Here is a 20,964-nt window from a genome sequence, read left to right on the forward strand (position 1 = left end):
AGCGACACCGTTTATCCAAGGGTGTTGCAGATTCCCCATTATGGAAGGCTTTTGTTTAACGTAGGATCTTCTTTTGAAAGAGATGCTCTAGTTTCAACAGGGCAGTCCTATGGCTTGTGGGACAAAGGAGGTCAGGCTGGAGGATCGCATTGATTCTTTGTCTTTGTAACATGCGAGCCCCAAGGTCCCATTTCCTCTCTCCTTCTTGCCATGCACCTTTTCATCACAATTAAAGCCACCCCCAATTGCAGCAGAAATAGGGAAAAAACCCTGCATTTGTCCACACGTTTAGGGAGGAAATACACACACTCTCGCAAGCCTTTCTGCAGCATCACTCGCAACCTCCAGTCATTGCGAACCACAGATACTGTATTGCTTTCAAAGCTGCTGTTCCCTGCTGCCGTGAACTTGCATTTACCCTTGAGATCAATGACATGCTGATGGATAGTGAGCCCAGGTTGCCTTGCGCAGGACAGGGCAGCTGGCTGGCCTCTAGTTGACTTTGCCAGTATTTTCCTCCTTACTGCAGTGGAATAATTGAAATCTCAATTTTTGCATATGGTGGAAACGTCATTTTCTTTTTTAAGAAGCGAGCTCTTGAGAGCTTTTTGGTTGGTTAATAAAACCCTCTCTCGGCTTTCAAAGGGTTGCTAAGGGAATGCATTCCACCGCGCAGAAAAGCTGAACATGATATAGGTAAGGGCAGGCAGGGGGAACCCTAGGTTATAATCATCTCTGTGTTAGAATTTGCAGGACTTGGATTTGTTTATTGTGCCTGGAAATTAAAGCAAGTCAGAGAGCAAATTAGATCAAGCAAACTCTCAATGGTCTACTTCATGTAGAAGACCAGCAGCATTACATTTGTCCAGTGTGTGCTCCGATGGACACCAAGCCTAACTCAGATTCTTCCGCTGCCTGGCAGTGTGTATGGCTTGTGTGACCTCTTAAACCAGCGCTTCTCTGAGGGCTTTCTTCCATATGCCACTTTGCCTGTGAGAAGACTTTTATTGCACCCTGTGTATACAGCTGACTCTCCTGGACTTTCTGGAAAGGATCCATGGACAATCGCTCAAGAACCAGAGTGCAGCCCTGGATCTCTAATGAATGTCATGTGAAAGGATCCTCATGACTGCACAAGCATCCTTTGATACTGGTGTGGCTCTGGGTGGACTGGTGGTTTTACTTGCACAGAGCTCGATACAAGGCCATCGGGTTGGGTTGCCTGGTGTTCCCTCCCTCTGCAGTTCAGTTCAGTTCAGTTCCTCGAGACTTTAGTACAGACACCAAATTACACAGGCGAGACTTGGTCCACTGGTCAGTCTGACCTGGCCCCCAGTATTCGACAAGTCTTGCATAATGATTTTATTACAACAGCACCACTGCTGTAATAGCTGGCTGTTACTGTTAACAGTGGCTTATTTTAGCAGACTGGCATTTGTGCATGGATTTATAACATTGCATAAAAATACAGTCCAGCGAAGCTTTATGCACAAGGTATTGTCGCAGTCTTCTGCATTTCCAGCACCAGGTGCTGGGGGGTGTGGAAGTGACCCATTTCCCTGGTGCATGTTGATTGTAGCTCTTGATAACAGCACAGGTTAAGGTCTCTGTGTTTGTAAGTGGGGGTTGAGGTGTGGCCCCTTCCCCCCCAGTTGTGGGTTTTGGATTCCCCGAGCAGCTCATCCCTCCGCAAAGCACGCAGCCACCCACGGTTTCTTGGAGAGAGGGGGCTGACCGCACACACCATCCACCTCCTGTGCACTTGTGCTGTGGTGAAGCATCTGCAGCTGGGGCCTCGGTTGCTCTCGATCAGAGAAACGTAAAGATCAAAGGTCTCTAGCCCCGATGTCCTGAGTGTCAGGGCTATCATCCAAGCAGCTGTCCTTGCACCTTTTGCTGGAACAGGCTTGCAGGAAATCCGGGGTGGGTGATGGCCTCTACGGAGGTAACACTGAGGATGAAGCTGTTCTAGCTGTTTGTGGGTTAAACCTGTTGTTGTTCACCGAAAGCTGCTTGAGCCTCGCTGCAAGAAGCCGGAAGAGCAGAATCGGCTCGTTCTTGCTACTTGTGTCTGTGGTGATTAAAGGGCGAACTCCGTCCTGGTCCCAGCAGTAACCTCGGCTCCCTCCAGCTGGCAGCACTGCACAGCTTGTGTCTGCTGTGAAACAGCTTCCCAGAGAGCTGGTGCATCTAAGGCTGACGATTTTTCTTTTTTTTTTTAGCATATCATGGGGCAGGAGTGGCTGATCCCTTTGAAGCAGTTTTGCACTGCAGTGACCTCCCATCTGCAAAATCATTCCTGATTTCTTGCGCACTTGGGGACTTTGACCGTGGGGCTTTCCTTTTAATCTCTGAGTTCTGCGCCTGGCAAAGCCTCATCTCCAAGGAGTGTCTTTGCCTTCATTTCACTTGCTTTCACTTGCCTTCTGTAACCCCAAGGACCTGTAGCATTAAACAAAGGGATCTGCACAGAGGTGGACTCCCGTGAAGTTACTGCATGTGACTTTGTGAAAGGGGGAAGTAAGGGTGTGTGTAAATATGTTTTTTGTGTTGTGCTTTTTGTTCCAGGCCTCCCCACACCTCCTTCCTGCCCTATCCCATCCCTGGGTGTGACTTTCTTTCATGCTTTGTCCTCCAAAAATGGATTTGGGGAGAGTGGTGAGGAACAGGTGGTAGGGACGGTAAACTGTGCACCCCACATTCAATTTAGCTTCAAGATGCTTCAGGGATCTGGGTTTCTAATATGTCAGAAAGTTTGAACTTGGTTCTGCAGCTCTTTTTATGTGGTGCACCACAGGTAAGTCTAGGAAAATCTCAGCTAGAGGAGAGGTTGCCCAGCCCTCCATATCCAGCAGCATCTGGTTCACAGCAACACCCCTGCTGTGAGGAGCACAAGATGATTCAGAAGACTTAAAATGTCAGTAAATAGGTATAAAAGTGTTGCGTTTCGTGAGACAGTAGTGCAGGGAGGCTGTGAATTTACTCCCCAGAGGAATATTCATGCCTATATTGATGTCTGTCAACATTGTGCTGCATATTAATGTCTGTTAGGCATCTTGATCACAAAAAGGGCTGCTCGACTGGTAATGTGTTCTGTCTTCGGATAACGTGGGCTGTATGAATAGCGACCGACTGTCTCATAATCTTACCACAGAACCAGAGCAGGTCAGGCTGGAAAAGACTGGTCACGGAGTCTTAAAAGGCCATGCCTGCGGCCTGCGCCAGGATTTTCCCTTGCAGTCCATTTTTCAGGGCTCTGTCCTGTTTTCGGTGACACAAGAAGCAGGAGTGGGCCTGTGTCCTTTGTGCTTTTGTGGTGTAGCTCTTGCCCGTAAGAACGTTTTTTCTTGATAATCGGCGAAAATTTTCCCTTTCTGTATTTCCTCCCACTATGCTTTATGCTCACCCCAGGCCTTTGTTCCTCCTGGGCAGGGATGGTTCCTCTTCTGATTTTTATTGTCGGTTCTGCTGCGTAAAGCAAAGGGCCTGGCTTTCAGGGGTGCAGGGAGCTTCTGGTGACTCTCCTTGGAGCAGCAGATACCCAGCAGCTCTCCAAAGCAAGCCCCTGGCTGCTCATTCCTCTGTCCTTCAGCAGTGAAATAGCTTGATCCATAACTTGGTCACCCTGCTAAAATGCTTGGAGGTAGAGAAAGGAGGTCAGATTTGGAGTTCCTTTTCTGGGTGGCAGGTGAGGGAATCGGGGGAAGGAATGAGCTAGTTTGCAGAGTCATTTACAATAATGCCATAAAGATGCAGTGATAACCTTTGTCTAATCTGATTTTTTTTTTTTTTTTTTTTTCATACAGCTTGGGGGGCTGTGGGGGGAGACTCTCAAACACATGCATTAATCATAACCACCCCCTCCTGCCCTTCCCCTCCCTTGCAGTTTCCTGTTGAAATCCATTTTATGTTTAGAAAAAAAAGGGGGGGTGGAATTTAACCACTCTTTCAAAAAATATTAATTAAAAAATTGTATCTTTGTGCATGCCAGGGCAGTAGTGATTTTAAAAAAATCAATGTACAAGTTATTAAATTATATGAAAGACTTGCCTCGGACTGAAATAAAGAGCTTCCTGGAATAAGAAACCACCTGGAATTTCCTAGCGCTGTCCTGGAGTTATAGGTCTGCAGGGGATACAGATATTAAAATCAATTTGAAGACAATTAACTGGCTCTGCTGCCTTTGAAGCATTTTGCTAACAAGAGGTTTTACCTGCGAGGGAATGGACAGTTGCATTCAAACCGGGTTTCCACGTGGCTTAATCGCAATGTAAAAGCACTTCCATTGGAGAGAACCGGAGTTTACTTAAGCCCTGGCTTTGCACTAACCACCTTGATGTTGTTACCAGGTTGCAACATGAGGTCTCTTACCTGGTTGCAGTGAATATGATTGCGTTGTGTCCGCGCAGCAGCCTTTTTTCCCACAGCACAGAAAAATGTCAGCTGTTTGCATTTCCGCAGCTGTTCGCATTGCTCTCTAGCCACGTTCCTATCGGCACATCCTGGGAAAAGCGAAGCATTAGTCCCTTAGTGCCTCGGCGGGGGGTAGAGGTGATATATGGGACAGTGCCCGTTGTGCTGGACATGAGCCCAGAAAAAGGGCCTTACCATTGCTTAGGGGATGTGAATCGTGGGTCAGAATTTAGCTGGTTATAAACCTGAGCTTGTCTGAGTCTCCACCACCACAGACTGTTCCTGCTGTTTTATTTTCACCTGCGTTATTTAATTTAAACTGTGGTTTAAGCCCAGCGTTCCACAAAAGAGGGAATCTACAAATGGAGGCATCAGGAAATCAGGACATTTTCTGTTCAAACCCGTTTTGATCTTCTCGGCAGCCCTGTCGTCTTTTTCTCTCCCTCCCACTCCCGCCCCCTTTGCTACAGGCCACAAAAGTGGGGTAGGCTTGATCTGAAGCATGTGAAAAAGTGCTGGTAATATAATTTAATAGTGGGCCATTGGGAAAGGCGTTTAAATAGCTGCTTTAATTCAAAGCAGAATGAGCCTGAGTCAGTGTGTTTAAATGAAGTCTCCCTGCCTCTGATTACACTTCCTTCCTGTTGCACGTGGCATGACCAGGTATTCGGTGCTGCCTGGAATAGCCACGTATGCATCTCTCCCATGCCCTCAATTCTTGCACACTGACCCCAAAGCAGTGGTCCCATCTTGCTGGCTTAGCACATCAGTGAGCAGTTGTTGGTGACTTTTTACAGTTATTCCTGGGCTTTAGACCCTTCGACCCATGGTCACTAGGCTGTGAGCCTCCTTCCAGACCCATTCAGGGCCTCCGCCCCCAAGCTGGAAGCTCTCCTTTCTTTTTACTTCCCCTCAGTCATTCACATATGGGTCACTAGGACCCCGTTCCCAGCTAAGACTGGAGCTCCCTTTCCACCCGAATGTGTTCTTAAAGTGGCCCTGCCTCAGTAGAGGATTACTGATTACCCTTGCCCTCAAAAGGCTAGACCCCAAGATTAACCTTAATTTTTAAATGATAAAATATCTCCTAATTCTTCAGGGTTTTTAAAAATATTTTTAATATTCTAAAATGTTCGCCACGTGTGCAGGGGGTAGGTCTCGACCTGAAAACAGGGCTGCCGAACAGATTGCTGCTAGGCACTTCTGTCATCTTCCCTTCCATTTGCTTTTAAAAACCAGACCAGAGCGTTGTCCACACACTTTTTTTTTCTGTGCTCAGCAGCAGTGACTGACCCACAAGGCTGCCAAAAACTAAAGTAAATCCTTGCCCCAGTAAAGTCAATGATGTTATGGAAACAGGAAAAGCTGAGGCTGGTATGTACAATACGGACTACCCTGCCATTAAGACCTCTGGAAAAAACAGCCTTGTGAAGAAAAGCTACCAGCTGCTCTAATTTTCAGCCTGCTTTGCTTCCCCTTAGCCAGCATTTGATGTTTTTTTCCCAAGGCAATAAGGACCTGTTGTCCCTCTCTCACGAGCCAAGTATCTACTGAATGTGTGATGCTGCCTCTCTGATGGGGACTTGGAGCCAAATTTCCAAAGACGTGCAAGTCGAAAGCTACAGAAGGGTGCCTAGTTGTATGTTTAAAAGCATCTCTGCAGATGCAGCCCCTAGTGAGTTAGGCAACTGACGTGCTGAGGAGCTTTTAAAAATCCTGCTAAGCACTTTCCCTGCATCCTTAGGCCCCCAGATCCCTCTGAAAGCTTGGCCTAGATCTTGTCTTTCAGGAGACTGGCTAGTTACCAAGCCTCCCCATATTCAGTTGCTATAATCTTATGTTATTTGATGTCTTTTTTAAACTTTGTTGGCTAAATGTCCAGCAGATAACAGCAAATGGCAGCAAATTCTATCGTGTGTTCTGTAGTCTCAATTAAAAGGCTGATGGGAATCGCGTAAAGGCTGTCAAACTGAACATGAAGGCAGACACTTGGTTTGACATCCTATTTTTTGTTGGAAAATGGTGGGTGAAACAAGCATTGAAAACAACATGATCTCGCGTTGCTTCTGAATAGTCCATTGGCAGACGCCTTCATGAAGCAGCGGTGGGCTAGAGAATGGGCTATTGCATCTTTTCTCCCGCAGGGAAACGGGTCGTTATTCCGCAGTGGGGTGTCTTGCCGCCCGTGATTTCCTTGCAAGACAAAATTAGCCATCTGGAATGTTTTCCGAGTCCCTCATTGTCTTGTGCTGAACTTTTATGGCTCCCATTCCCCAGAGCAGGAAAAAAGAAAAGGCCACCTCATTTTTCAAGGGTTTTTAAGTCGTGCAGCCTTGAGCGTGCAAAGCTCTACGTATGCGAGAGGTCCTGGATTCATAAAGGATGTGTAGGAATTCAATCACCAGCAGCGAGTCGGTAATTAAGATGTTTTCCATATTTGATCTCATTCCATTCCAGCACGTAGTCATTAAAGCTCTCCTCTCCCAAGCTCAGGGGCCTTGCCACGTAATTCATCGGAAGACAAAAGCAGCCAAGGCAAAATGTCTGCCTTTCTGTACCCGAAACCAGTGGCCGCAGAAACTCAACTCGGCTCCCCAGAACGCATCGTTTCCCCCTGCTAATACGTCCCTGGTGTCCCTCCCCAGAACCCGGCTCCTCGGCTTTGTGCAGTCATGAAATCTCCAGGTACGACATCCTTTCCTGTGCCGAGGAGCCTTCAGAAGGCTTAGCAGCTTCCTTTTTTGCTGGAGCAGCCCTCTTCTAGTTTTCTATCTTTCCAGCCCTCCTGTCTGAGACTCCAGCCACAGATCTTTGCACCACAGAGCATCAGTAGGAAAGCGTGCACCTTCCCCGCCTAGTCCCAGGACAGGCCTTGTTCACAACGGGGACTGAATTCCTGTCCTGGATGCAGTTTCAATGCACAGGTCACAGTTGCACACCTGAGCACCAGACACAGCTTCCCTTCTTAAAGGGAAGATCCAGAGGCCGCTCTCCAGGCTTGGATCTGGACCACCTCGGTGGGGAAAGACCTGGAGTGCTGCTTTCATGAGCTCGTGACCCTCCAACACCAGGATGTTCTGGAGCAGAAAAGACCCTGGTTAAAGCTTATGGTACATTCTCAAAGAGGAGCCTCGCCTGTTTTGTTTTGTTTTTTCTCTGCATTTCCTCCCCCCACCATGCGGATCCCCCTGAGACTTGACCCACTTGGACCTCTTGGCCTAGGAGCCCCTCATTCCAGACAAAGAAGCTCTTTGCTGCATCAGGCTTTTGTAGCCTCCAGGCTCCTTTGCTTCTGATCCTTAGTGGAGAGGCAGGACGTGTCTGACAGGTGTTAGCCCTTCCACCTGAGATGCATGCATAACAGCCTGGAGAGCCAGGTAACCAGGGAAAAACCTTCCTGTCCTCCTTTGCTGGCATGGCTGCTTCAGAGCACACGGGGAAGGCTGTCACTGCGGGATCTGTGCACCCAGCTTTTGCACCATCTGAGATTCAGTTTCCACATCGGGAACCAAAACAACAAGGTGGCTGGGGGTGGGGCCGAGGTCGCTGGGAGCCGATCTCCCAGCTGGCACATGTGCAGGGGCAGGAAATGACTCCTGACTTTTGGGAGTGTTGTGGTGAGCTGGGATGTCACAGCACACTCTGGGACATGATAGGAGCATAGCAGGATGATTAACCTCCCTGGGGAGAGCTGCAGAATTGCTTCATTGAGCTCCAGAGTGGAGCAGATAACGTTCACGCTGCAGGTTCCCCCCGAACACGGGGATATGGAGGTTCTGCTGCCTCTTTCACAGATTCACAGGAGTTTAGGGCTGGAAGGGACCTTGTGAGCTCATTGGGAGCAGCTGCCTTAAATGATGGAGTAGCATCTCTTGTCCTTTTTGCCTCTTCTTCCTTCCCCCTGCCCCCCCCCCCAGCAGTCCTGCTCATCCCACTATTCCTAGCAATGACAACGCTCCAAATGCCATGTCTGGAAAGGGAGGGAAGTCTTGGTGTACAGGCACATACAAGAGTCTCTCTTTGAAGCCCGCAATGAAGTAGGGAAACCCCTCTTTTTCCAGAATGGATTTGGGCACAGAAACTGCCGAGGCAACAGCCAGGCTGGGGTGGGGAGGTGTCTCAGTCGCGCTGCTTTTATTTTTTTTTTCTTTCTTTTTTTAAAGAACTGTTTAAAACAGGTCTGAAAACCCTGGTTTTATTTCAGTCCAGCTCCTTGATTCACTGACCCCCTAAAATCACCCAAGCCAAGGAGAAAACAGACCAAAGAGGAAAGAAAAACAGAAGCATTTGTTTTGCTCATGCTAGCATTTTCCCTGAGACTTGGGGGAGAAGGGAAAAACGATCTCTGCCCTGGCTTATTGCATAGCTAGGTCCCCACACAGACTCTTTTTTTTTTCCTTCCTATCCCAAGAAAAACGGAGCCATCGAGGAGCTCAGCTTTGTTTACAGTGTATCTGTGGTTGGATTACACCACATACAGTAATTCTCATTGCATTGCCAGTAATTTCACTGACTTACCAAGCAGGCATCATTTCCTGAAAATCAGCTCCCGTACTTAGAGGAAGTAAGAGCACTCTCCTTCATGACTAAACACTATATGCAAATTTCTACAGGCTTAGGACAGAAGCGTTGTATGGACTGGCTTTTTTCTTCTCCATTTTCACTCCTTGCTTTGGCATGTGAATTTTTTTTTCCCAATACCTCAATGAGATCTTTCTCTAGCCATTGCTGCTGCTGTCATGAATAAGGATTTTTCTCCATTGTGTACTGGAAAAGATTGCCTGCCTACCTGGCCTGAGTCCTGCTCTTCCTGCAACGACTTGAATGCAGTTTTAAAATGTCCCAAATGCAATTTTGGCTTAAGTTCCCCGCTCTCTACAAGGTAACATTTTTTTTTTTTTCTCTTTTCTCCTGATAGCTTGTAGGCAGCTTTCAGCTAGTGGTGTGGACACGTGTACCTGTTGGTTTTAGTAGGATTTTAAAGCCACAACTTTTGATGTAGGAGAAGAAGAAAAGACTTCAGATTTCTTGTATGGGCACCGGGTGTTGAAAGCGTCAGATTCACACAGATTGTTCTTGTCAGTCAGCAAATCAATTATTAACTGAGAAACTTTGGGGAAGGGAAGCAGCGTGGAAGGTCAGCCTGTGGCTTTTATAACCATAAATACTGAATTATATTCCATGTTGAGAGAATTTGAACAAAAGGGCAGAGAATCACTCGCTGATCGTAGCACTCGCTCCTTCGGGTTAGGAATTTATAGCCCTGCGTGTTAAAGAGCTTTGATTGTTAAGGGCTAGAAAACTTCCTTTTGCCGAGTTGTAACTTGCACATACTGCTGTTAATTTTTTAACTCCTAATTCCGTCTTATCTAAAATACACTTTGCTTAGTACGTGGCTCTTTTAGAAACAGAATCTTTGCTGGGTTTTTTTAAAAGCCCTTGTGTTCTTCTGCCTCTGCGTGTGTAGTGTGTGTATTTTAGTCTTTTAAGGCAAGTCAAACATGCTGTGCTAAATAGAAAGGAATTGATGATCACTGTAACAAAAGAAGACTGTATTTCCTCTCCCCATGGGTTGTAATTTCCAGTAAATAAACTATATATATATTAATGAGTTCATAGCCAAAACTATTTTTGTGCACTCTTCTTTATTTAGACTTCACCAGTTCTTCCATTTATTTTAACAAACTTTTTGCATTGACCAAAGCAGCACAGTTCTCTCTAAGGGGTGGGAGAGAGAGGAATAGCTGTGTTCCTTTCCCCTTGTTCTGTCTGATCACCTCTTCATTGAGAGCAAATCAATTCTTGCTTTTGCTAATATTTCCATTTTGGGACAGTGTCAGAAACCAGCCTGAATATGGTGCGCTGTTCCTGTTTTGCACAGCTGAACCAAGAATGGGAAAATCATCAAAACTCAGTTGACTGTCTGGTACTGATAAATCACTTTTTACAGCACCTTTTGATCTCACAGCTCCTTTTGAGCATTAGTAGAAGAGTGGGTTGAACTTACCATCCTCTGAACTTTGATGCGAATATAGAGCAATGTTGGAGAGATCCCAGAGCCAGCAGCCATATAATTGCTCCCCATTGACTTGCTGTTCACCCCGTATAAAACTCTCTATTAAGTGGTCATCCCGCTATAAAGGAACTGCCCTTAGGCTCCCTGTTCTATAATGTACTCCTATAAATGTCCATGTCCTGCTGTGACATGGAGATTTGTTAGTTTTCAGCTTTTATTTTCACTTGAGAAGAATAAAAGCCTCGTGTGTGTGTTTTTCTTCCAGCCAAGGTAATGGGAGAAATCCCTGCCCTGGGAGGGGGTGGTTATTGAGAATTTAGACTTGGCCAGATGTTCCCTGTCCTTGCCCGGCGTGAGCTGATGAGCTTAAAGCCACGGTGTAGGTCAGGAAGCAGCAGCCCCGCTTGCTTCCTCTCCAGGCTCCTACTGTGCACCTCGCATCAGTGGTGCAAACCAGATTCTGGAAGTGGGTTCAGCAAAACTGGAAAAAAGCAGTCCCATTCCAGAGACGTGCCCATGAGGGGAGTTATTCTGCAGTAGCCGTAGCACGTGGGATTGACAGCCTGACTTGTTTCAGAGAAACTCCCCTGTTAGAAGTCCTCAGAGCTTTGGCCTCTCCCTCTGAAGCACAGACAGTAACCACCGTCGCTGGAAACACTTCTGTCTCCATTCAGGAGGGGTGGCACTGACCATTAACCAGCTTTACAGGACATTGTGGACATCCTCCAGTCCTGGGGGATTAAGTAACTGTTCTCTCTTGTAGCACCTTGTCCCTAGTGATGCTATAACAGGGGTGGGCAAAATACGGCCCGCGGGCTGGATCCTGCCTGCCAAGTGATTCTTTCTGGTCCCTCGGTCCCGTCCGGCCCAGGCACTGGGGACAACCTGGGCCATGGCGTGTGCAGTCAGTCCCGCTGCCTGTGGGTGAAGAAGTTTTGTCTGGCATGGAGTGCAGCGTGCCCTATCCCTGTGCACAGCTCTCGGACATGCTGGGAGCTGTAGTCTGCGGGGTGGGGTGGCACAGTGGCTAGACTTGGCTTCCTCGCAGCCCCTGTGGTGGCAGTTCACTCTGCTCTCACACTTCTGGCTGCTGCTGCCGGTGTCTCCACTGCTGCCGGACTTGGCCCTGCTGCCTGGGCACCCCAGCCCGTCTGCCCTGTACCCACCACGGGGCAATGGACAGAGCGGGGTGGGCAGGGTCTTCACGGAGACTGGCCCAGGACTCCCGTGGGCAGGTTGTGCTTGGCTGGGCAGTTGGCAGCGGGATGAGCCGCTGGGGCTGGGATCACAGGGTGATGACAGCGTGGAGCCAGGGCCAGGGGCAGAGCCTCAGTCTGCTCCCCATCCATCTGACTGAGTGCACCCTGCCTGCGGGGGAAGCTAAGGCCGGATCAGCACCCCCATCCCTCCCCACTCTCAACAGCTCACCAAAACTCCTTAAATGGCCAAATAATGTGCTGTAAAGAGCTGGATAATTTCAAAAGCAAAAAGGTTTACCATGCAGCACCTTTGGGCACAGAGCAGAAGGCGGCAGAGCCCACGGCAGTTCCTTCCCGAAGCAAGCTCTTGTGTCAGAGGCCAGGAATCAGCTCCCCTTTCCAGTCCTGCGTGTGCCATTAGCCCTTGGACTTCCCTGACTTCCCCGGTTTCCTAGGCCAGCCACTTCTTTCCTTCTCCGCTCTCATCTTTCTTTCTTTCTTTTTTTTCTCCCCCCAACTCCCTCCACCTTATCCAGGATTTAGCACCTCTCCACTTGGCCAGCACCAGTTTCACCCGTTGTCATCAGTGTGGTGGTAACATGGACTATTTCCCGGGTAGAATTACTCTGCTGCAGAAGCGGGGGATGCTTTGCAGTCTTCACTCCCTGACTTCACTTCTCTGCATTTCACAAGCTGTTCTTTTCTTTCCCTTCTGTCTCTGGAAACTCAGAGATCTTCCACCTGCTCTGCATGAGACCGCGAAGCACTGAGCTAAGGCCAGTTGTGGAATGACCATGACTGTAGACGTGCAAAGCAAGCATACGTGTCCCTGAGCATGTAAACAGATTAGTATAGTCCACCAGCCCATATTGTATTGTAAACTGCTTGGTGTAGAGATCTAGTGTGAGCATCCTGAGTAATGTAATCAGGCAGAGGACTTGAGCTGCTGGGGAAATCTTGACTGGCAGGTAGAAGGGCAAGGGGACAGGCCAGGGGAGCTGAGGGGCAATCCTCAATGCTTGGATTTTTCCCCCTCAGCCTGGGGTTAATTAATTTCCTATTTTCTGTCGCAGCCTGGCGTGTCCAGCAAAGAGAGGCAAGGCTGTGGTCAGCAGAGCGGGGCCTTCCTTAGCTGAACTGAGGGGGTTGCTGGCAGGAAAACCAAGTAAGCTCACTCTTCTGGGAGTGTGCAGCCGGGAGGCAGTGCCTTCAGCAGATCCCAGGGGGACTGTGCTTTGTCACTGCATCCCTCCGAAAGGGCCCCTCTCGCATTCTTCCCAGCCCCAGCTGTCCTCAGCCCTCACAGGCACTTCCTTCTGCCTGTTTGCAAACTTTTGCTGTTGAGCTGATCTCCTTCGAAGGTGAAAGCACACACGATGGTTCCTCGGTTCTGGCTAGCGCTCTCATCTGATCCTGGCATTTGCTGCCACGTCCCACGAGTTCCCTGCATGATTGCTACCAGCTGGGCTTTCACTCCAAAGATGGAGGCCGTGTGGTAGGAGTTCCTTGGCATCTCGCTTTTTTCTTTGTAGACTAGGAGGTCCTCTGCTATCGCCATTCAGCGAGTGACCACGGCAGTCATCTTCAAGCTGGTTATTCATCAGCCAGAGAGGTCTGACACTCAAGGATACGGTTGTTCTTGCAGCCTGGATGTTATCACATTTGTTGCTTTCCTTTTCGTGATCTGTTGCGATCCTGATGGAAGAAGCCTCATCAGTTGACATTTGAGGCTGGGCTGTTAGACAAACCTTTGGAGAGGGTTCTTGCAGGGGAGGGATAAGGTCTGTGCTGGATGGATTTAGGGAGAGAACCAGGTTCTGACACCCCCATTTCCACCTCTGCCAAGTTGCTCTGAGTCATCAGCTTCTTGGAGGGCAGAATTTGCACTTCAGTGTCAGAGCCAGAAATAAGTGAGAGACTATGGGCTCAGTCAGATACCACTGAATTCAGTAGGATATCAGACACAAGCTCCAAGGTGAACCACAGGTGCTTAGACATGCAGGACTACACCAGACCAAAATACAATGTCCGAGGTTCCAGTCTGAGAAGAGCAGAAAAGATGGGCCATGCTGGGAAGAAGGGGAGTTCTGTTAACATTTCGCTTGACTATTTTCTTATGGGCCTGTGGAAACAGTAAGTCTCTGGGGGCGCTTGAATGCAGGATGGTGGCTTGGGAGCTGGCCGGGAAGCATGTTCCATATGCGTAGATGATGCAGATCTCAGAGAAGCTTTTGATATTTGGTGTGAAGCCAGTTCTCAGCTCATTTGTGTTCAGAGCACTCACAGACACGGACTGCTTCTCACGGCGCTCCCTGGAGATGAGTAGGTGGGTGAGTTGGTCGTGTCCCCTGCATTTCACAGGTGAGGAGGAGGAGTTGGACACCCAAGTGACTGGCCCCAGGCCAAACCGAGTCTAACGTTAGAGTCCAAGACTTCCCCCTTCCCAGTCTTAGACTCGTTTCTCAAGACCAGAGTGCGCTCTGGTTGTGCCCAGACTGGGGGAAGCAGCAAGGAGACCTTAGTTTGCAGTGAGCGCTGTGATGGGCCCAGCTCTGAATGAAAGTATCCAAGAACCACTGTGCTAACTCAGGCTGTTCTCATCGCCACCTCCTAGCAGCCCCTGCCACCTTGGCTTAGCTCTGTTCCACGTGAAGCGAGGCATCGCCCGTGCACACTCCTCTCCTGAGAACAAAGGCACTTATCTGCCTCTGCAGCTTTCAGTCAATCCCTTTCATCTCCTAGATTCAGCACACAGCAGGGCGGGGGGATTATAATGTTGATCTTTGCCTCCCATTCTGAATTGTGACTGAGCTCCTCTTTTTCATCCCCTTGCCTCAGCTGAGCTCTGGGAGATGAAAAGGAGCAGGCATTTGCTTTTCTGGCAGTCAGGCTCTGTGGGATTTGCATGACTCAAGTGACCCAACCTGAGCCGGACTTTTCTGGCTGGACATTCAGGATCGTTTTAAGAACCCAAATTGTTGCTGAGAGCAGCAACCTGCTGCCTCATCAGCAAGTGACTTGAGGGAAGGGCATGCTTGTCATTTCCCCAACCATATAGTTGCCCACCAAAAGATACAGTACCAAAAAAATTCTGTGCTTTGTATATTCCCTGGACCATCTGGCTACTACAGCAGTCCCACTCTGCGGACAGACCGAAGCCGGTGCAGCCACCGTGAGTTGTGGGCAGGATGGTTCTAGGAGGAAAAAAATCTGTCCCTGGACTTGCGCTGCCAGTCGACTTCTGTAGCTGACCAGGTAGAAGAGCAGTTTCTCCCGCTGAACAGCTGCACTGGGCATTTGTCCTCTCTGCAGACTGAATGCCAGGTGTTTCCAAGGATGCAGATTTCATGCAGGAGACTGGCTTGTGTCAGCTACTCAAAGGAGTAGGAGTAGCCGGCCATTAGACTGCAGTGGCATTTGTTCTTGCAAGCGAGAGTTGAGAAAAGAGGAGGCAGGGAATGAGGTGGAGAGATGACCTCCAGGGCCTGCTTCAGCAGCATGGTAGGTTGCGATGATCAGTAGGTGCCATTGAACCTTCCACAGAACTCAATCACTGCAAAGATGACAGATCTTAGGGGTTAATTAAGAGGGTTTGGGGGGGGTGTTTATTGGATGAATAGCTCTGGCTTCAATAGAACATCTGTTTTTGCAGGTCTCAGGTCCAGCTGCATTGCGGAGAGACCCAGGCTTTCTCCTACTGCACATCCTTGACCCTGGCATCTTGCTCTTTCAGCTGGTCTGGGGCTGGCAGTGGCAATGTCTTGCACTGCTCAGTTAATTCCCTTCATCTTGGGGGCAGAGCTGAGTCGTGCCGAATGGTCCTGCTCTCAGTCCACAGATAAAGGTTCACTCTTTGTAGCGATGGGGCAGCTCTTCATTTAGTCTGCAGAAGAGAAGACTGAGGGGCATTTGATAACAGTCTGCAAATACCTGAAGGGTGGTTGCAGGGAGGATGGAGAAGGGCCTTTCTCTGTGGGGACAGAACTAGGACTAGGAGCAATGGCCTCAAGTCACAACAGAGGAAACATAGGTCGGAGATTAGGAAGAACTTTTTTATGCCGAGGGTGGTCGAGCGTTGGAGCAGGCTGCCCGGAGCAGTGGATTCTCCATCGCTGGAAGTTTTCAAGAGAAGGTTGGACAGATACGTGGCTGGGGTGGTTTAGTCAGAGATGATCCTGCCCTGAGCAGGGGACTGGGCTGGATATGACCTTGTGAGGTCCCTTCCAGCCCTGCTTTCCTATGGTCCAGTCTAGGAGGAGCTTGCATCTGGGGGTTCACTCAAATGTCTTCCTCCTAGTCTTAATTGTGAGGCAGGGGCCCTGTTTACTTAGGTTGCTTAATCCCAATGTGATAAACCTTGGCGATTGATTTTAGATCGAACAGCAGGCGGGCTCGTGAGCCTCTGACACAGCGAGCAAGGTGGAGAATGGAGCCGTGCACTAACCCAAGCCCTGAATGCTAACGTGAGGGCTGTGGCCCAGCCTGGGAGCTCCAGTGGAGCGGCCACCCCCAGTTGCTCAGGTCAGGAGGATCCCCAGTCGGTGCTTTGCTAATCGGCACTCACTGTTCCCACTGCCTCTCTTCTGGCGCTGAGCTCCACGTGTCAGTCCTCTCTCGCAGCTGCTGGCTACTGCACCTGGGGCTTCAGTGAAGGTACTGTTGTCCGAGGTGCCATATCAGACCTCATCTGGGAGCAGGCTGCTCGGGGCCTGTCCTGATGGCTTTATACACTGCAAACATCTTGTTTTGTGCAGGAGGGGGCCCAGCCTCAGTTGTTGGCCAGAAGCCCTCAGAAATAACTCGTGGAAACCCAACTGTTCCTGATGGTGTGTCGGGGCTAAACGCCTTTTCAACTTCTTTGGCTTCCTTCCTGTTCTGTAGCAGGAACTTGGCCTCTGCCTGGAAATGAGCAGTAAAGCCACCTCCTATCAGAGGCTGTGGCCGGCTGGTAGTCGCAATGGAGCACTCTGTGAGCGTGTGGTTATCGGGGCTGCCATTGAAAGCACAGCTCCCAAATGTGGCTCCTCTCTCCAGAACCAGCAAGTTGTTCACATTGGCAGAATCCCAGCGAGGATCTGCTGGTTCATACCCTGATCCCTGCAGATTATGGGTCCTTTTCCACCTGAGGACCTAAAATCAGTTGCGCAATGGTAAATGAAAGGCCGCCTCTCCTCTCCATCTAAAAATAAGGCTTATTAGTAAAAGCAGCAGACTGAAATCTCTGGGCTGGTAGGCCCAGGGCAAGGTGGGCTCTGGGTGAACTTTCCAGAGGGCTCTCTGATGCTTGTATTTTGGGCTGTGGGTTTTCATTCTTATTTAAAGATGGGGCTGGAGGGGAGCATACGGGAAGCAAAGGATCGTGAGTGGCATTCTGATTCTTAGGAAACAGGTACCCAGACATCCAAAACCACTATCATCACTGAATTGGCACAAAACTGAAGGGCTGCAGGCTTCTTCCTCAGACACTCGGGGAAGGATTATTGGAAGACTCTCTCTTGTCCAGGCTGAGGCGTGTTGGTAGAGGAAAGAGCAACTTTCCAGCTAAGACACCAGGACTCAGGAGACCCAGGTTAAACTCTCGTGGCTTTGGCCCTGACTCCCAGCCTCAGTCTATACAGAGAGTTGTTTGGGGCAGGCACGGTCCTTTGCATTGTGTTTGTGCAGCACCTGGCAAGAGTCTTTATCTTGGCTGTGTCCATTGTTATATAAATACAAATGGCTGGGAGGCGTCGTGGGGATTATTAGTACCGTCTGTGCATTGTGGTCAGATTGAGCACTGGAGTCTTTGGGCTGCTGTTGCAGCGCTCACTGATTGTTAACTGAAACGTGGCATCAGGGGAACACGTCGTCCTGTTGTCTGAGCCTGCCTCTGGCCTGCACCCACAGGGCTGGAAACTAAAACTGTGTTTAAAGAGTCTTAATCTGGCTCTTGCCTATTGCACTGGCCTAGGCATGTCTGCCTAGTTGGTGCTTACTCCCCTTGGGTCAAGAAGCTGTGATAGCAGCTTTTGGGCAACTCGCTGAGTAACAGTTGACTTGCTTAACTGTAAATGTCTGAGCATCCTGGCGCTGGGTGCAGAAGAGCTGTGCGTTGAATAGGTGGAAATAAAAGCTTTCCCTTTGTGAAAAGGCCTGGAGGCTGCCTCCTACCCTCTCCTGTAACTTAGGTGTCTCCTTCATTTCAGGACACTTACATCGATGACTCCATCTTCTCCTCCCCCGCGGACTCCCTCTCCAGCATCGCTGATTCTAAGGATTTCCTGCCTGCTGACAGCCTGAACCAAGTGCCAACGCTATGGGATGTTAACACAACGCCACAGAACCAAATAGAGGTAAGTGGCAGTGCCCCATGCCTTCCTCCTCACTCAGCCATGACAAGATCTTTCAGTCCTTAGCAAAGACCTGCCAAGGGGATGAGGAAGTCAGCTCTGGTACCTGTCGGTGGTGACACCGCCCTTTCATCAGACCCAGAGGGAGTGCTGCTTCCAGTAAGGTTGACTCAGCTTGGGTGGGGTGAGGTTTTACATATCTCAGCTCATGACCCACTCTGTTGTATTTTCAAAGAGCTCTTCCTCAAAATAACGTTGCTGCAGGCCATTGAAGGAGCGGAGAGCCAAGATGTGCTAGCAATGCAACCTTGCAAAGTGCTGCACGAGTGATAGCTAATCCTCCCAGGGGCACGGTGAGGTAGTTTCATAGTTTCATGGTGCTTAGGGTTGGAAGGGACCTAAACAGATCATCAGATCTGACTCCCTGCCCTTGGCAGGAACAAGTGCTGGGGTCATAACACCCCGGCCAAAGGTGTCCAAGGTAGGGACACTCATCATCACAGTGGAGATGCACACCCAAAACAGGCAGCATTTAGGTGTCCATGCAGTGGCTGACTGCAGCGGGCTGTTGGGCTGTTGTGTTCCCTAGAAGCCTGCTAGCTCCATGGTTGAGCCATGCTGCTAGCTGCATCCGTCGCATGTTTGTTTTCCATTTCAAATATTTCTTCTTTTATAACAGCAGCCAAATCCAAACCCTTGGCAGTTTTGGAGCAGCCCTCATGTGCTCCCTGCGTTTGTCATGTGGATACATACTAGCATACTTGTGTCCAGCTCTGCACCTCCTCTCCCCCTGCATTTGCTTAATGCTACTCCTTTATCATAGAGCAGCCATGGCCAGTGAGTTTTCCAGAGTATAGAGTTGTGCCAAAACCCTAGGGTTGTTTTCATCGGGGTGCCCCCTCCCACCATACACTCATCCTTTGTTTCCTGGCTGGCTGTTGTCCTTGGATCACTGACAGAGATTACTCTGGAAAGCTTTAATCAGTCCTGTCTGGGAAGCAACGTGTGGAGCCTCTGGATAGCAATCTCACATAAAGGTTGGGTGGGGTTGTTGGTTGTAGCTGTGTTGGTCTAAGGACATAGGCAGGCAAGGTTCTTTGGGTAGATGCGACATCTTGTATTAGGCCAACTAAATAGTGGGGAAAAAAGTTCTTTGAAAGCTTTTGGGTACAAACGCCCTTCTTTAGGCATTGGGAGACTGCTTCTCCCTGGAGAACACATAGCAACAGCAGAGTCCCTATGCCTGAAGAAGGGGGTTGTGCCCAAAAACTTGCAGAGAACATTTTTTCCAACTATTTAGCTGGTCTAATAAAAGATACCACAGCTAACCAAAGAACGTTGCCTGCCTATGAAGGTTGAATGGCATTTTCAGATGCTGCACTTTGTTTTGGCTCCCTTAGGAGGGTCTTTGTGAGAGCAGTTCTCTGTTAGTCACCGACAGCTTCACATCTGTGTACATACTGCTGTAAATAGTCACGGTGGAAAGATGGGTGCTTGTTGCAGCTCAGCAGTAAGAGGATCTAGTAGTGATCTTTGGCTGTTGCTTTGTAACTTCACATTGAGCCAGCTTGGGACTTGAATTGGGCTCTTTGCTCTGCCACACACTTTTTGGAAGACCTCAGGCACATCACTCAGACCCAGTTCCTCCAAAGTATTCAGGCACCTGGGCGTTGCTCCAGATCAGTGAGTCTTAGGCGCATAACACCTGAGTCTGTCTTGGTCTCTGTATCCCTTCCTGTGGAATGAGGAATAACAGCATTGTCCTGCCTCTCAGCATGGTTGTAAGCCACTAGGATACTGTGGTTATGAGGCCATTTAGGTACAGTGGTTGATAACTTGGAGTTTGAATTTGGAACTCAAGATATCTGAGGGGAAGGAAAAGGCACGAGGTGTTTGAACTACAGAGATGCAAGGGTCACAGCCCCTTGGAAAACCGGGACACAACTTCACGCCATGAAAGCAGTGGAGTTGCCAGCGCCTTATTATATCCGTTCTTTCTTTACAGTGATTTAGGTTTCCGTGTAAAAATGAACTTCGCCTCCAAGTTAAATCCTCTTTTAAATCCAGCAGCAAAAAAGGGAGAGAGAACTGGGTAACGCGGCACGGGAAACCAGTTCACGTTAGTACAATAAAACAAGAGCTTCTGCTAGCCTTAGCATTGCATGGTGTTGTTTGTCACCTCACCCACTGCCCTTCCCTTCTTGCAAACCGATTGGGTTCAAACCAGGCCAGCTCCATCCATGAAATTCCATTTATAAATGACTTCCTTTTGGGAACAAGAAGTGCTTATTTTGAACATGGTCTCTGCATTGCACTCTGTGAATTCAAGTTTTTGTTATCAGCATTTCCTGATGAGGCAGATGAGTTTAACGCCTGCAACCTTGAAATTTCAGTTTCTTTTTTTCCATGGGCGGCTGTGATATTGCAGTGGCTCACCTGAGAGTGCATTGAGTAATACAGTTTTATTACCTGCTTTTTCATAACATGGTTTTCTTTATATTAAAGAAAGCAAAGATCCCCAGAGCGCTCTGTTGGGAAGCTTTGAGACAGGGTAGGAGCAAAAGATTGTCTTAACATGCAGGGCATCTTAACATGGGGTGGTGACTCTGCTTGTGTGTTGCTGCAAGGTACCAGCAGCGCGAGTGAGATCTGCCCAGATCATCTTCTCCCAGCAGTGCTAATATTCCATGACTTTTGGACAGTCACGACATTGCTTTGGCGCTGCGGTGGTAAAGTGAGCTATTAGCTGGGTGATATCAGGAATAACTCAGCCTGACGTCATCCTAATCCGTTCTGTTACAGGAATGTCACTGTTTTTTGTATGGTTAGACAGCTGTTTCCATGGGAATTAACATGTGCCAGGAAACATTATTGTACAAGAACACTTGAAGATGTCGTAGTCTGTAACCTCAGAGCTGTCAGCACCGTTTATCCAACAGCCCTTCAGCAGTGACGTGTAAACTTGGGAAATTTTTCTATAAAAACTGATGCATCCTGTGCTGAGCAC

At 48.9% G+C, this 20,964-nt stretch overlaps 1 protein-coding gene across 6 annotated transcripts in view; it reads left to right on the top strand.

Moving 5' to 3' along the window:
* Positions 1 to 20,964, top strand: part of SBNO2 (strawberry notch homolog 2) — an 89,345-nt gene that overhangs the window by 42,699 nt on the left and 25,682 nt on the right. For 5 of the 6 annotated variants that reach the window (XM_025196416.1, XM_014528029.2, XM_014528030.2 and 2 more), the window contains exon 5: positions 17,814 to 17,960. In XM_025196416.1, coding sequence (XP_025052201.1) covers positions 17,814 to 17,960 — 147 coding nt within the window. Of the gene's footprint in view, positions 1 to 9,023; positions 9,296 to 17,813; positions 17,961 to 20,964 lie in introns of those variants that run through there. The other variant, XM_014528031.2, reaches the window with a different exon arrangement.

Source organism: Alligator sinensis, unplaced genomic scaffold (assembly GCF_000455745.1).
Source record: "Alligator sinensis unplaced genomic scaffold, ASM45574v1 scaffold1295_1, whole genome shotgun sequence".
Classification (NCBI taxonomy): Eukaryota; Metazoa; Chordata; order Crocodylia; family Alligatoridae; genus Alligator; species Alligator sinensis.